At 42.0% G+C, this 17,320-nt stretch overlaps 1 protein-coding gene across 9 annotated transcripts in view; it reads right to left on the bottom strand.

Annotated features, from left to right (window-relative positions):
• The window catches only part of Evi5 (ecotropic viral integration site 5), a 143,143-nt gene that overhangs the window by 101,564 nt on the left and 24,259 nt on the right, over nt 1-17,320 (bottom strand). For 8 of the 9 annotated variants that reach the window (XM_057771085.1, XM_057771080.1, XM_057771082.1 and 5 more), the window contains one exon: nt 5,257-5,486. In XM_057771085.1, the coding sequence (XP_057627068.1) occupies nt 5,257-5,405 (149 nt within the window). In that variant the 5' untranslated portion in view covers nt 5,406-5,486. Of the gene's footprint in view, nt 1-5,256; nt 5,487-9,008; nt 9,028-17,320 lie in introns of those variants that run through there. The other variant, XM_057771081.1, reaches the window with a different exon arrangement.

The following is a 17,320-nucleotide window of genomic DNA, read 5'->3' as shown; positions in this document are numbered from 1 at the left end:
CAGGGGTTACATGCTTTCCTGGGTGACACATAAAATTCCTCTCTAATCAATAAAAAAAATAACAGAATTAACACAAAAGAAGTGTAAAAATGATAGATCTGAAAAACCAATTTCTTTGCTTTGTTTCTTTAAAATGACAGCTCCAGCCCAAGATTCTTTACAGAAAGAACTGAGGAGTAAACCAGCCATCACCCTGAGCCAGGCATGACAGCCGACACCTGTAACCCCAGCACGAGGAGGCGTGAAGCTCGGTTAATGAAGTCTCAGAGACAGATATTGGGGTTCAACCTGAAGACCAGGAAAGCAAGGCAGCCATCCTCTGGCTCTTACCTCGACCTCAGCCCCAAAAATGGCGATCCTGCCTCCAGGAATCTCAGAATGAGGCTGAGCCTAAGAGCTGTCTCATCTTATAATCCTCTCTAGTTCTGGATCAAGGGTGTGCACCACTATAGCCTGGTTTCTATGGCAAGCCAGTGTGGCTACTGGGATTAAACGTGTGTCACTGATGCCTGGTCTGTAAGGCTGGCCAGTGTGGCTGTTTTACTTTTTGGATCCTCAAGCAAGCTTTATTTATTAAACATAAATATAAAATATAAGATGCCACTACAGAAGCTGAGGCCTGAGTTGTTACCATGACTTTATGACCAGCCTCTTACATTATACAGTAAGTTCTAGAAAATTCTGAGCTACAGTGTGAGACTCTAAATAAAATCCTGCCTTCACGATAGAGAGAAAAACAAAAAATTTAAAAACCAAACCAATTCAAATGAAGTGATGTTTTTCCTGTTGTATACGTGTGTGTATATATATATATACACACATATATGATGTATTGTTATTTACATACATGTGTGTGCATATATATACACACATATGTATACACACACACAGAGATGGCTCAAGCGGTTAAAAGCACCTGCTGCTCTTACAGAGGACAGGTTCAGTTTCAGCACACACATGTTGGCTTTTTCGAGACAGGGTTTCTCTGTAGCTCTGATGCCTGTCCTGGAACTAGCTCTTACAAACCAGGCTGGCCCTGAGCTCCCAGAGATCCACCTCCTTCTGGCTCCCGAGTGCTGGGATTAAAGGCGTGCACCATCATCACCCAGTTAAAATATTTTTTAAGGATATATTCTTGCCATAGACTTGAAAGTATCTGTTTCACTTGAAACCTTTTCATTTATTAATGAATTTTGCTGGATATTTTATAGAGAGTATCCTTAGGGAAACTGAGGTAATGCTGTTTTTTTAAGTTCTTAAGTATTTAATGAACATTAGACCATGGAGACCAGACTGTACAGAAATATAATGCAAGTCACTTACACAATTCTAAATGTTCCAGGCAGCAGCTACATCTTGAAAGTTCAAAAAGTGACTAATTTTTATAATATATTATTTTATTTATTTAGATTTGTTTATTTTGAGACTGGTTGTGCTTTATAGCCCAAGCTGACCTAGAACTTATGGTGATCCTTCTGCCTTCAAAGTGCTAGAGTTACAAGCATGGTCCAGCACATAGAGCTACTTTATTCAATTTAAACAAGTCATTTCAAAAAAGAAAACATCATTTTAACACGTACTCAAGTTTTCTTAAAATTAACGTTATATTACTTTTTTCAAAACAAGCCTTCAAAATCTGGTATAGTTTACAGTTTACACCTAACAGCAAGTCTAAGTCAGACGAGGCGCACTGCGGGGCCCAGCAGCCGTGGGGCCAGTGCTAAAACACTAAGCGGTAGGGCTCTAATGTGGACGTTTGAACTGGGGTAACAGAGACTCGTGGTAATTATATTTTAAAAACAAAAATATACCTAGTATAAAAATGGTTCTGTTTTATCACTGTAGTATTTCTCTCCTTGAAGGATATGCTAAATAGGAAAGTAAGTAAAAGGAAATAAAGATGGCTAAAACAAAATTTTAAGTCAAATAGGTAGTTCGAAGTTTAAAACAGTACTATCTCCCCCTGAACTAAAATGCACCATCACACTTGAGACTCACCTCCTCAAATTCATCTCTGCCAAGGCCTTCGTATTCTTAATATGAAAAACACATTTTAACACAAACCAAAAAAAAGCTGTCTTATTTTAACTTAAGTCTATCAATTATTAACTTTCTTCAAACAAATCTTTGATATTGGACTGAACCATTTCTTCACATTTTTCTGAGGTTGCCGCGTACATTTACTTTTTTAAAGAAATAGTTGCAATGAAACCATGTAAAGGAAAATAATTTTCTTTTTTTATATAACTTTCTATTCTCATGTTTCTTACATTTTAATTTTCTAAAATATTGCCCCCATTTTTGTGTCTCTTAAATCAGACAGTTAAAGACACAGAGTAGAATCTCCACGTGGGAAGGGGATCAATCACATACGCTTAAGAACAGTGTCTACTGTGGTATCACAGGCAGCAATTCTGTCGATTACTTTTTACTTTAGACTTGTAAAACACACAACTTCCTTACCAACTCCTGCAGAGGCCAGAGAAATGATACGGTGGCCAGCAAAACAGGGGGAGGAATGTTAGGTCTTCAGGTATGACACTTTATTTGGGTTGTGGTTGTTGTTTTTAATAAAATTAAATATATCTTCCCTCTGGGCCTTTTGAAAAGTCAAAGTCACTCACAGTGACACATCTCCTAATCTTTTCCAAGACAGTACCACCAACTAGGGACCAGCATTGAAATATATGATCTTGTAGGGCATTCTCAAACTACCACAGGAGACTATATCTGATTTCCAAACCTATTACAAAACTATAATAAATAAAGCAATACAGTACAACCTTAAGACCAAATAATAGATGAACAGAACAAAATGGAGTGCAGACACAGACCCAACATCTGTAAACAACTGACATTAACTAAAGTGTCTAAGTAGTTATGGAAGAGTAGCTGATCAGGCAAAGAAAAGAGCTGGATGCGGCCCACGCCTTTAATCCTGGCACTGGGGAGGCAGGGGATCTCTGGGACTTGGAGGCCAAGTTGGCCAACATAGGGAGTTTCTGGACAGCCAGAGCTACACAACAGAGAGGCTCTGTCTCAAAGAAATGAAACAAAAATAAAAGAGAGTTATTTTAACCAATGCTATAGAACAACCAAACATGCACACAGCTGTCTGAAACTCCAGTTCCAGGAGATCCAAGGCCCTCTCTGGCCTCAATGAGCATCAGGTATGTATGTGGTATACATACACACATACATGCATACGTACATACATACATGTAGGCAAAACATTCATACACATAAAATAAAATAAAAATAAATTAAAAAAAAATTTCTCAAACTCTGGTCTTGTACACATACAAGTAAATTCAGTATCAACTGAACCCAAGAGTTTGAGGGGAGCCACAAATATCATGAGAAGTCATCTCTCTTAACAACAATAACAACAAAGTAAAATAGAAGAAAATACAGAAGACAGTTTACATGAACTTGGGTTACCAATGCACGATCCACGAAGTACAACTGTAAGCTAGTCCTTCATGACATTTAAAACTAGGTGATGAGAAATCAGCTCGGTCAGGAAAGCCTTTGCTATGCACACACGAGGATCTGAGTCAAAGCTCGGCATGGGGCCCATGCCTGCAACCGCAGTGGAGGGTGGGAAAAGGAGGACACTGGCAGGCAGATCCCTGAACTTCCTAGCCAGATAATCGATAAACTTCAGGTTCAGTAGACTGTGACCCAAAAGAATAAAAGTGGAAATCACCAGAGAAGTCAACATCAATCTCTGGCCTCCACCTCCAAACATGCACCTCCATAAATGTGTACCCACAACATACACACATCACAAATACACAAACTTAACTTCTGTTCTTCAAAAGATATTTTTAAACATTTTTAAAATTATTTTTATTTTGGCTGGAGAGATGGCTCAGAGGTTAAGAGTACTGGTTGCTCTTCTAGAGGCCCTGAGTTCAATTCCCAGCAACCACATGGTGGCTCATAGCCATTCATAATGAGATCTGGTTCCCTCTTCTGGCCTGCAGACATACATGCAGGCAGAACACTGTATACATAATAATAAATAACATTAGTAGGAAAATACAAATTAATTTGCATGTACTACTGGAACTGGAGAGAGGGCTCAAAAGCTAAAAGCACTGGCTGCTCTTCTGGAGGGTCCAGGTTAAGTTCCTAGCACCCAGTTGACAACTTACAACCTCTGTAACTCCAGTTCCAGGCAATCCGACCCCTTTCCTGACTTCTGCAGGTACATGATGATCAGACATACATGCCAGCAAAATTCATACACATAAAAGTAAATGAATCTTTTTTTTAAAAATGCACTATTGGTAGACATGGTGGCAGGTGCCTATAATCTCTGAACCTGAGAGATAGAGGTGTTTGAAAATCTTTAAGTGAAAGTAATAAAATAAAACCATACACTATCAATGCCCATTAAAATGGCTAAAATTCAAAGCCACAATCATGGTCTGGGCATGTAGTTCAGTCTGCAGAGTGCTTGCCTAGCATGCATGAAGCCCTTGGTTCAGTCTCCTGCACCTCATAAACTGTGGTAGCACACACCTGTAGCACAGCACTCCTTACCCTGGGCTCCATGAGACCCCGTCTCAGAAAAAAATGTCTGATCATCTGAAATGATAAGGCACAGTCATCCTGTCCTGACTCCATTTTGGTCTGCTCAGACAGGTCTCAGCTCTCCCCCCACAACAGTGATGTCTGTCCTGGCAACACATTTGCAATTTCCGTGACCCTGACCGTGACTCAGCTCTACTAACAAAAGTAAGGTTCATACGAACATGAACTAAAATAACTGAAGAAGGCAGTCAAGAGTAATTGTCAGTGAGGCGGAGGTGGCACACACATTTAACCCCAGCACTCAGGAGGCAGAGACAGGTGGATCTCTGTGAGTTTGAGACCACCCTGGTCTACCAAGTGAGTTCCAGGACAGCTAAGGCTATTACACAGAGAGACCCTGTCTTGAAAAACCAAAACAAACAAACAAACAAAAAAAGTAGGGATGGAAACATAGGCCAATGTATCAAGGTCTGGGGACTCAATCCCAGCCCCAGCCCTGAAAAATAAAACAAAAACGATAGTTTTGCCTTAATAATTCATAAAATTCAAGAAGGATTTAGAGTCTGCTATACTAAGGAAATGAATCTCAAGCGCTATTAGACTAACCTCATAAGGAAATTCCTGAATGCCTGTTTAGTAATTCTGGAAAACGGGGTCAGAAACTAGGAAACTACATGATAACCAAGAAGAGAAATGTCCAGCAATTTCACTCACCGATTTTGTTCCTCCAGCTTAGCCAGGAGTTCTAAGTCGTCTGGACTCAACTTTGAAGGGGAGGCCGGCGAAAGTGCTGGTGTTGACAGTGTGGTGGATGAGGATGTCGTGTGTAATGACGCAGATGGACTGGCCACCTGACTGGCCATCTGACTGACTGTATGCGAGACTGTGTTCTTCACCCATGAGAGAGTAGAGCTCAGCTTTTCCGCCACCTTGTCTGTCGCCACCTGAGGACAGAAGAGAAAGCACATTTTAGTTGTGTTGCGATCGATGAGGGATGCCCCTCTGTATGCTGTGAATATGGTTTGTTATCACTGGTTAATAAAGAAGCTGATGTAGCCAACAGCCAGGAAGAAGGCGAAGTCTGGGAGACACCAGCAGTCGCTAGGGAAGCAAGCTGTGAGGTGACAGTCACGAGACCCACTAATGGAATGGGTTAACTTAAGTTGTAAGAGCTAGTTAATGATAAGACTAAGCTATCGCCAAACAGTTTGTAATTAAGATTAAGCCTCTGAGTGGTTATTTTAAAAGTGGCTGCAGGAAAGGGCAGGACGAGAAACTTCCAGTTACATGCAATCATTTCCACAAACTTGGTGACCCCGCTAAGTTTGACTCAAAACTCACTGAGGTGGGCCGGGCGGTGGTGGCGCACGCCTCGGAAGGCAGAGGCAGGCGGATCGCTGTGAGTTCGAGACCAGCCTGGTCTAGAAGAGCTAGTTCCAGGACAGGCTCCAAAACCACAGAGAAACCCTGTCTCGAAAAACCAAAAAAAAAACTCACTGAGGGATGGGGGTTAAGCCTGTCTTTGCTACCATTATTCTAACATCCAGACTTTGGAACTTTCTTTCTTCATCTTTTTTAAGATCTACTCATTTCTATGTTATGTGTTTGCCTGCATATATGTATATATACCACATGCACGTCTATTGCCCTCAGAAGCCAGAAGAGGGTGTCAGATCCCCTAAAACTGGAGCTAAACATGGTTGTGAGCTGCCATGTCAGTACAGGAAACCAAACTCAGGTTCTTTACAAGAACAGCAACTGCTTTGTAGACCAGGCTGGCCTTGAACTCACAGAGATCAGCCTGCTTCTGCCTCCCAAGTACTGGGATTAAAGGCATGTACCACCACCACTTAGTAAAACAATGTTCTTATGAAGAGCTTCTGAGTTGGCAAAATGGCTCAGCCGTCAACGTACTTGCCATGAAAGCTGAGCATCTGCGTTTGATATTCAGAACTCACACAGAAAGTAGAAGCTAAGGACAAACTCCATAGCTGTCCTCTGTCCTCCATACCATGGCACACATGCCCATGAGTGTAAACACATACACAGACACACACAATAATTTTTTAAAGTCTTAGCTGTGACATATGTAGCCATAAAGATTACAAGCCATGCAGTACTTGTATGATCTTTGAGATCTCAAATCTTATGTGACAGGGGAAAAAGGTTAAACCACTATAAACATCTTCTGAATAACTTAATGCCAGCCACCCTTAAGTTTATGTACAGTAATTCATTCACAGACACTAAAACACAACGCGTGCACAAACATATGCTCCAGCTTCTGACAGTGCTCTCATGGATTGTCCAAAGCTGTAAAATGGCGCTCTCTTCCCACATCCTAGACTTCTACCTAGGATGAAAACTCTACGCAGGGACAGGATACTATGGAAAATAATTCTAAGACATATTAAGCCATTCAACATAGCAGTGAAGCATCTAATACAAGAAAGATTCAGCTTCAAGAACTGAGGGGGCAAGGATTTTATCACCCCAAGCTACCTCTAGCTTCTGTTTAGCTTTCTGTCCCCTCCCTCCTAGAATTTCTTTCTGGAATAGTATTACAGAAGAGGCCATATGACCATGGTTACTGAGGAGAACGCTCACAAGAATAACAAGAAGGGTCGACCCATAGGAAAGAAGCATGGGGCAGATTATTTATTCAGTTTGCTTCCTTCCAGATATCTCACCCAACCCCCAAACTATTGCTACCAACTCACAGATCAGCACAGATCACTACAGGAATCAAATAATACTCAAGGCAGCTGGGCATTGGTGGCACACACCTTTAATCCCAGCACTTGGAAGGCAGAGGCAGACGGATCTCTGTGAGTTCGAGGTCAGCCTGGTCTGCATAGTGAGATCCAGAACAGGCAGGATCTCAGAGAAAACATCTTGGAGAAAAAAAAAAACAAAAAAACAAAAAAAAAACTAAAGCCAAGTAGAAATCCAACTAAGCAACAAGAAAAAGTGATGCTACTCTAGTGACCCTTCCTATAAAAAAAACCCTACAAATTACTACAAATTGTGAAATGACAGTAATTTGCATTCCAAAGGCACAGAGTAATATTTAAAGCCAGAAAACTTAACATATGGTCAGAGATGCTCCAGAGATGACAAAACTATAGGTTACTGTCATCACTCTTGATTGCCCACCAGAACTAACTTGTAAGAACCTACTGCTGAAGACGCCATAGACAGCCGGGCAGCAGGATAGAGAAACAAAGCTGGAAATGAGCTGGCAACGTCTTCCCTGCGGCTCTCTTGCACAGTGTTGGAAGGTGCTGTGTATGCTACTGTGAGGTAGAGACAATGTCACCAAAAGTTTCACTGGTGGACCTGTCTGCTACAATACCAACCCGCCAGGGAAGTCTGCCCACTGAAGCAATCATGGTATGGCCGCTATGCGGATAGCTACCCACTCTCTACTTACTGCTCCACAGGAAAGAACTCACGCCTAACACTGTAAATCTGGTCACCAGCCCATGGCCGGGAAGGCCCTAGCAAAGAACCTACTATTGTTATTTTGCTAAATGGACACAGTGTCAAACTGCCTTCTAAGTACTAATGTTTACACCACAGGAGAGTGCTGACCTCAGGCTGTCAGTGAAGCTTCTCCCTGCAGTGGGCAGTGTAACACAAACTCACAATTAGTCAAAGTGCTGGGAATAATGGAGTGTGGCGTGCCTGACCTTAAACTGGACATCTATAAAAGCCCCTCTGAAGTTCAAGGAATATACGGAAGATGTAAGAGGCAGGACAGAAGTTGAGAATAATGATGCTTTCTGGGGTTAATGAGAAAGCTTGGCAGATCAAGTCGCTAGTACCCACATATACAAAACACATTTTGAAAAAGAACCCTAGTGTGAAAAAGTGTCTTCTAGACATGACGGTCATTGTCCTCATGAACTCATGGCAGCTGTGATCACAACAAAGGCCTGTCCACGACTGGAGCCATCACCATTTCATCATGGGGGCAGGGCTCGTGAAGCTGATCCATCACTCACGGTTCAGCTAATGGTGGTAGGAATGAGGAAGGGGTTGTTTTCATTTGTATAGCCTGATAAGTTGTCCGTGTTCCAAAAAAATAACCTGACATTCATGCAGGCAACAATATTTAAACTCTCAATTATTATTAAATTATTAAATAATAAGTTAAATATTAAACTAACCTCTCTCCCACTCCCACGCACAGATGAAAAGGGGGGGAGGGGACTTGTTAGAAGGAGAGCTTAAGCAAGGGAGGTAAGAAAGGAGGATACAAAGAAACAAAATTCATCATACACACATATGAGATTGCCATAAACATACCATCTCCTAATGCCAACCACTAACTCAGAATATACTCAGTGAATTCCAAGCGATCATCTTTATAACCCTTTTAGAAGTCCCTCACGGAAGTGAATTATTGCAAAGGCAAAAGCAATCTACTATTTGTTCTAATTTACTAAAATGAATTACTTTACCATGCCACTTCTGTATACTGTAGCAACAGGCCTCCATTTAGTTGGAACAACCAAAGGTATAATTCTGACATCCACTCGACCTTAAAGAAATGAGATTCGGCCTCAGCACTAAGTAACGTATTAATACAGTTTACTATTTTCATAATTCCACACATTCCATGTGATTTAATTATCTTTCATACTGACTATGCCCTAATCTCCCTTTAACTCTAATTGTCCAAAGTCCTACCTCGGAACCTCTTTTCTTAACCTCCCTAGATCATGAACCTCACAGTGCAAACATGTTGCAAGTTCTTGTTCATATCACAGACATGCTACATATTTATTCTGAGAAGTGAGCACTCAAGAATGTTAAAAATATCATCAAAAAGGACAATTATACATTAAAGAGATACAAAGTACGATTCGATCTTTATGAAACTTCCAGAATGGGCAGATCCAGAGACCTTGATGGCTTAATGCTCTGTGTCACCTCCCACCCCCCTGGTCTCCCAAGGCACCAGTGCTGTCAGCTGGGATGAGGGCCAGAAAGGGTGCGGGTTTATGGTCTTTACACACCATGACCCACTGACTCCCACCACACAACGGGCCAGAAAGGATGTGGGTTTATAGTCTTTACACACCATGGACCCACTGACTCCTACCACACAACAGGCCAGTGTTCTGGTCTGGGGATCTGAACTTCCACACTGAGAGCTATAATCTGTACTGTCAAGTGTGCCACCAATAGAAACTAGCTCTATCAACTCTGGAAGCACAAATTCAACACACCGGGGCTGGAGAGATGGCTCAGTGGTTAAGAGCATTGCCTGCTCTTCCAAAGGTCCTGAGTTCAATTCCCAGCAACCACATGGTGGCTCACAACCATCTGTAAAGAGGTCTGGCGCCCTCTTCTGGCCTTCAGGCATACAGACAGAATATTGTATACATAATAAATAAATATTAAAAAAAAAAAAAAAACAAATTCAACACACCAAACACCTAGCCCATCTTGAAGGATTTCAAGAGACCTTAACCTCACACCCTCTTTCTTTTTTTTTTTTTTTTTTTGGTTTTTCGAGACAGGGTTTCTCTGTGGTTTTGGAGCCTGTCCTGGAACTAGCTCTTGTAGACCAGGCTGGTCTCGAACTCACAGAGATCCGCCTGCCTCTGCCTCCCAAGTGCTGGGATTAAAAGCGTGCGCCACCACCGCCCGGCTGTCACACCCTCTTTCAAGTCCAATAAGGATATCAACAGTTATGGTGTCAGCAACAAAAAGAGGAAGCCAGCCCGAGCAGACAAGAGACCAATAGGCTCTAGACGACCCAGCCCAGCTATCACATGGAGTAACAGTCAAGGATTGCAGACCTGCGTCTGCCTCGTTTGTCCTAATACTGCTATCAGGGTGGCAGACAGCTGAGTCCCAAAAAGTTAGGAGAGACCTGCATGTTTGTCCCAGTCAAGATGGCCTCTGAAAACAACATTCAAGCAATTCTGACTCTTGACAAACACAAGCTTGGATATATTGATGTGACTCAGCTGTGCAGACACTGTAGTGGCCACTGAGACGCATAACCAAAGTCAGGCATTGTCACACATCCCTTTAATCCCTGCACTCGAGAAGCAGAGGCAGATAGATCTCTGAGTTCCAGGCTAGCCTGGTGTGAAACAAGTATTTAATGCTTACGTATCCATACTTCATAATAAATTAATTGTTATTCACTTTAATTATTAAAATGAAAACTGGACATTTAAAAAAAAAAAAACACAAAAGTCATACAACCAAAATAAAGGGTCCATACGTTAAAGAACTTCCAGCAGGCGCTCAATGTGATGCACCTGGTTGCTGGTTGCTGGGGAGATGACCAGGGAGGCCAACATGGAGTTATCCTAACAGTGCCAGTGTGGCTGCCTTTGAGGGGCAGGTTGCACAAGCCGGATGCTCTGCACCCAAAGAGGCATGGTGGGCATGGTACTGCCCACTGCTCAAGACCTGGTCCTGTAGGCATCACCTGACAGCTGTTCCTGGTCTGCTCACCCAGAGGTCAAAGTGCTTACCTCACAAACCTGATGACCTGAGTTCAAGCCCTGGAGTCCAACCTTGGCTTCATGAAACTGTCTTAAAAAAATAAATGGAACTGTAAAATGCTTTTAGTCTCGACATTGACATCTTCGTATTGACTTTATAGTGTCTCTCACCCTTTTCTGCCACTTGCTTTAGGCTTACACTGCAGCCTTTTCTCATTCTCGGCACTACAAGCACGGCCCAGTGACATTATACCCTTCATTTCTGACACACACGTTCAATTCTTCACGCTCTCCTCTTTGTCTGTTTTTACTGCTTTTAATTTTTCTTCAAAACACTTTTAGTTTCTCTTGCAATTTCTTTATCCAATATTATTTTAGGATACTGTTTAATCTCTAGAAATTTTTATATTTTCCAACTATTTTTCTAACTTTACAACACAGGTTATACAATGATAGAGATACTGGTTTCTAACTTAATTCTACTGTGGCCTGTAAGCACAAATTAAAGACCATGTCACGTCCCAGAATGTGGTCTGGATGGATTTGTCCTCAACCTTAGAGCGTGTTTTCTGCACCCACTTCTGGTACTGCTCAGTGATAGTCACACGTGCTGGAGTCTACAGTTCTAACAATGGATCCACTCAAGGTCCAGGTTTTGCTTGTTGGATGGCTTTGTATTGAGACGGGGTCACATGTAGTCTGGGCTGGCCTCTAACTCACTGCTTTGCCTCGCTAATGTCTTTTTGAAGAAATGGCTGTACTCTGTTAGGTAAGGACTATCTTTATTCCTGGTAACTCCCTCTCAAACCTGCTTTGTCTGAAATCAATACAGCTACTTCAAATTTCTTTTGATTATTTAACAAAGTCCAAAAGGCAAACAAAGAATCATGTGAGGTATGGTGGCAAACATTTGCAATCCCAGCACTCTGAAAACTGAGGCAGGAAGATTCCAAATTCAAGGCCAACCTGAGTTACATAGTGAGATCTCACACCTCAAAGGAAAAAAAGAAAATCTCAGCACTTAGGAGAATCTCTGTGAACTCAAGACCAATCTGATCTACAGTGAGTTCCAGGAGACACTCTGTCTCAAAAAAAAAAAAAAAGAGAGAGAGAGAGAGAGAAAATAAAACTTTGTATATAAAATCCCTTCTGAACAAGAGTTTTTCCAATAACTACTGTACTGAGTAAAGTCCTAACAATGCAATAAAGTTTTGAATGTTTTTTATTTAGTTAGTATAGGTTTCTGCCTGCATACAGCACAGACACTAAGAAACAATGAATGGGATCTCTCTGCACAACACCACCATTCAGTAAAGAGGAAGGGTACAGAATGGAAAAGGATCTTCACCAATTATATATATCTTCACATCCAATAGAAGGCTAGTATCTAAAATATATAAAGAACTTTTGAAAAAAAAGACTGGATATCAAGAAAATAACCCAGCTGAAAACATGCAGAGTGAGAGTTCTCAGAGCATGGAGTACAGAAGCATGCAGAGAGTTCTCAAAACAGATGAAACACAAATGGCTGAGAAACATTTAAAGGAACGCTCACCACCGTTAGTCATCAGGGACATGCAGATCATAACTACTTTGAGATTTCATCCTCTACCAGTCAGAATGGCCAAGATCAATAACACAAAGGACAGCCCGTGCTGGTGAGGGTCTAGAGTAAAGAGAACCCCTATTCATTACTGGTGGGGTGCAAACTTGTACAGCCACTATGCACATCAGTGTGCAGTTTCTCAGGAAGCTGGGAATAGATCTACCTCAAGATCCAGCTGTACCACACTCTTTTGCATTTACACAATGGACTCTACATTCTTCTACATAAATGTAGACATTTGCTCATCCATGATCATTGCTGCTCTATTTACAATAGCCAGAAATCAGAAACAGTCCGGATGTTCATCAGTTGATGACAGGATAATGAAAATGTGGTGCATTTACACAATGGAATATTATTAATTGTTAAAAAGAATGAAATTTGCAGATAAATGGATGGAGCTAGGGAAAAAAAAATCATCCAAGTGAGGTCACCCAAACCCAAAAGGAGAAATCAGTATGTTTTCTCTTATATGGGGATATTGGCTTTTAAGCCTTTGATATGCATGCTACAATCCACATAACAACAGAGGTTAGGTACCTATTAAAGGACAAGGGGAGAGAAGAGGATCTCCCTAGGAAGGAGAAATTAAAAGATATATAGTTATGGGAGGAAGGGCTGAGTGTGAGGAACAAATGGGAGGGAAAGGAAGAGTGGGGTGACAGAGAAATATGAAGAGAGAAAACTAAGGGCATTTGAGAAGCCATTGGGAAACTCACTACCACAGAAGTTTCCTAAAATACATACATAAATGAAAGAAATCAAAATGGTGCCATCAAACAATGGAGGTGACAATGCCCCAATTAGATTATCTTCCACCAAGAAGTGAAACCTTAAGTGCCAGAAATGGGTAACATCTAGTTGAGTGCTTAGCCAGAGGTCACAAGGAAACCCCAAATATCTGTGGCTATTACCAAGGTTATTGGTTGCTCTCAACAAACTGATGAGAATGCCTTTCGCTGAAGATAACATAGTTCATCAAAAACAAACTCAAGCTGGTGCCTAACTAGAGGCTTCACCCCTGCTGGCTAGTGTTCACGGTAATGGAAGGTACTCTGTATGCTACCTGAAGAGAAAGGCAACCATCAACTCAGCTACAAACCCTGCAATCTACAGTGGTGACCAGCCTACAAGATACGCTGGTGCAATAGTGACACAAATGTTGTGAGTGTTATCAACTATGCTATGATTGGATGTAAGGCCCACTGCATGAGATGGAACTCATGTCAACTATGCTATGATTGAATATAAGGCCCAGTGCATGAGATGGAATTCGTGTCAACTACACTACGATTGGATGAAAGGTCTACTGCATGAGATGGAACTCATGTCTGACACTGCAAGAATTAAGAACCTAGGACTGGATAAGCCATGGCCTACAGGAAAACCACCATTCTGTTCAAAGTTAACAGCAATAAAATGACTTCTAAAGATATTCTACTACACACAGAGATTAGCGTCTCAGTCATCATCCAAGAAGCTTCTTCCTAAGTAGATGGGAACTAACACAGACACTCATGACTGAACAACGTGCAGAGACTGAGAGACTCTAGAGCACTCAGTCCTCAGCGAATGCCTCCATCAAACCCTCCCACAGGGCTCAGGGAGATGTGTGGAAGAGGAGGTGGAAAGGCTTAAAGAGCCAGAGGGGATGGAGGACTCCAAGGAGGAGTGTCTTCCAGACACAGAACTAATGCACATTCAGATTCACAGGACTGTGGCAACACACAGGCCTGCAGAGGTTCAAGCCAGACAGGATTTCACTGGTCAGGGGAGAAGTGGGCATAGGCTCCCACCCTATCCAAGAAACTACCTGCAGTTGACATCTGCTTGCAAAGGGAAAATTAGTTTTCTCCACAATGGAGTCTCACTGGGTGTGTTAGTCCCACTTAAGGGTAGCTCCCATGCCCTTCCATAGATGACCAACACAAAATAAATTGAAGGGTATTTTTGTAGACTTTTTGTCCCAAAATGCTTTGCTTGGGCATTTTTTTCTTATTGGTCCTGTGTTTGTATATTTGGGGTCCACTTTTTGTTGTTTTTCCATTACGTGTCTGTGTCTGAAAACTTATTTTCCTCCCCACCCCCACCTTATTTGGTTTGTTTGGGGTTTTCTTTGGGTGAGTGGGGTTGGTTGGTTTTCAGACACATAATATAACTCTTGTAGACCAGGTTGGCCTTGAACTCACAGAGATCTCCCTGCCTCTGCCTCCTGAGTGCTGGGATTAAAGGCCTGCCTGCCTGATGAGTTTTTTAATTGGATAAAGACAAGTGAAATATAAAGACATGTTACACTTTCAAACCCTGTCTATAACCTGTTCGGCAGCAGTGTTCTGTGTGCTGTCTGCACCTGCCACACTTTCTCCCCATCTGAAGACACTTCTTGGCTATACTCAATATTCTGAATTCAAGTATGGTAAAAATACAAATGAGTGCTTTTTCATTGCTACTTGGTATTGTCCCCTAATTTAATCCCCACAATGCACTATGTCTCATTATACCATTATATTAGTTATTATTCCTTAAGAAATAAACATATTTTCTGAGAATTCACCACACTGACATCCAAAGGGGCTGCACCAGGATGCACTCCCATCAGCAATGCAGAAGTGTTCCCTTTTCCCCACAACCTCTCCAGCATAAGTTGTCATCAGTGTTTTTGATCTTGGCCATTCTTACAGGTATAAGATGGAATCTCAGAGTTCTTTTGATTTGCATTTCTCTGATGACTAAGGATGTTGAACATTTCCTTAAGTGTTTTTCAGCCATTTTAGAAACAACCTACCTCAAGACCCAGCAATACCACTTTGGGGTATATACCCAAAGAATTCTCAGTCGTACCACAAGGACATGGGCTCAACTATGTTCATAGCAGCATTGTTTGTCATAGCCAGAACCTGGAAACAACCTAAAAATGCCCCTCAACTGAAGAATGGATAAGGAAATGTGGTACATGGAGTACTACACAGCAGAAAAAATAACGACAGCTTGAATTTTGCAGGAAAATGGATGGTGCTAGAAAACATTATTTTGAGTGAGGTAACCCAGATACAGAAAGACAATTATCACATGTACTCACTCATAGGTAGTTTTTATACATAAAGCAAAGAAAGCCAGCCTACAAACCACAATCCCAGAGAACTCAGACAACAATGAGAACCCTAAGAGAGACTTACATAGATCAAATCTACATGGGAAGTAGAAAAAGACAAGATCTCCTGAGTAAATTGGGAGCATGGGGACCTTGGGGGAGGGTTGAAAGGAGGAGGGGAGAGGCAGAGAGGGGAGCAGAGAAAAATGTAGAGCTCAATAACTATCAGTACAAAAAAAAAGAAATAAACATATTACTCAGAGAACAAAAATATTGTCACCTAAAAAAGGCCTCCTTGGGACTGGTGAGCAGGCTCAGCAGGTCAAAGTGCCTGTTGTACGGTCCCGGCTGCCTGAGCTCCATCCCCCCAAGAGCCAGATCTCTTAATCCCGGCAAACAGAACACCGGGAAGCTCGGTGCCAGCCACCCTGAAGTGTGGAGAAGGCATAAACAAGAAAGACCCTGCTTCTCAAGGTGGGAGGAGAGGAATAACTCCTGAAGTTACATTCGGATCCCCAAACATGTATGCATTTGCACACGTGTGTCACACACACACTTTCGAGCATAACTAAATCAATTAGAAAGCACACTTAAAGCTGGGTGGGTACAGCTCAGTGAGCAAACACTTGCCGAATGTGTGAGGCTCGGGTCCAACCCCAACAAAGGGGGAAACGCACAGCAAGCTAGAGAAAAACTTCACACTCTCCATAAACCCTCTTGCTATAAAGACAAAATTACCTAATTACTAAGTAACACACTAATGAATGAACTTCTAACAACCCCGTATGGCTATCACATTTAACAATCTCTGAAGTACTGTATTTATTCATTGTTAACGTATAAATTTTGGTCAGAGCTGACAAGCAGCCAGCCTCTCCTGCAAAAGTTGAAGAATGTTAGCCAACTGTGGTGCACATGCCTATAAGCTATCACTCAGGAAGCTGAGGCAGGAGGATTCCAAGTTCAAAACCTGAACTATGTACATAGCAAAACGCCTTCAAAAACAAAGATGAATAAAGAAGTTCATAATCAGGCAAACTAAGCATGTCCTGTCACCACACACAAAGCGGGGGGCGTCCATTTTAACCATCTGACTTGTGTTTTCTAAAAATGTCCTGTGTTAGTTCCCCAGGACTGCCATAACCAAGTACAGCCAACCAGACAGTTTAAAACATCAAAATGTTGTCTCTCAGTTGTGGAGGGTAACATCCCAGTGGGGCTGGAGTGAAGCTCCGGGGCACAGTGCTGTCCAGCATGGAGTGGGGAGGGGGGGTAACTTAGGCTACTGAATTTGGTACACACAGAGACTGTGAAAAAAACTAAGTGGAGATACTCTGGCTAACAGCATTCACTCCCAAATATGCGTCTGAACACACTTTAAATGACCCTGGGCTGAAATGCAGGCTGGAAGGCAAAAGCTCCTCGGTGTCCTATCCAAAGCCCTGACTGGCAGGAGACACTCACTCACACACACATGGCTGTGTGGTCACTAAGTGCAGGAGACACTCACACACACACACATGGCTGTGTGGTCACTAAGTGATGTAGATGGGTCTTCTATCTGTTGTTTCATTGGTCAATTAATAAAGAAAACTGCTTGGCCTGATA

Source organism: Chionomys nivalis, chromosome 6, assembly GCF_950005125.1.
Source record: "Chionomys nivalis chromosome 6, mChiNiv1.1, whole genome shotgun sequence".
Taxonomy (NCBI): Eukaryota; Metazoa; Chordata; class Mammalia; order Rodentia; family Cricetidae; genus Chionomys; species Chionomys nivalis.
Note: the sequence above shows the minus strand (reverse complement) of the source record. Positions and strands in the feature narration are given on the sequence as shown.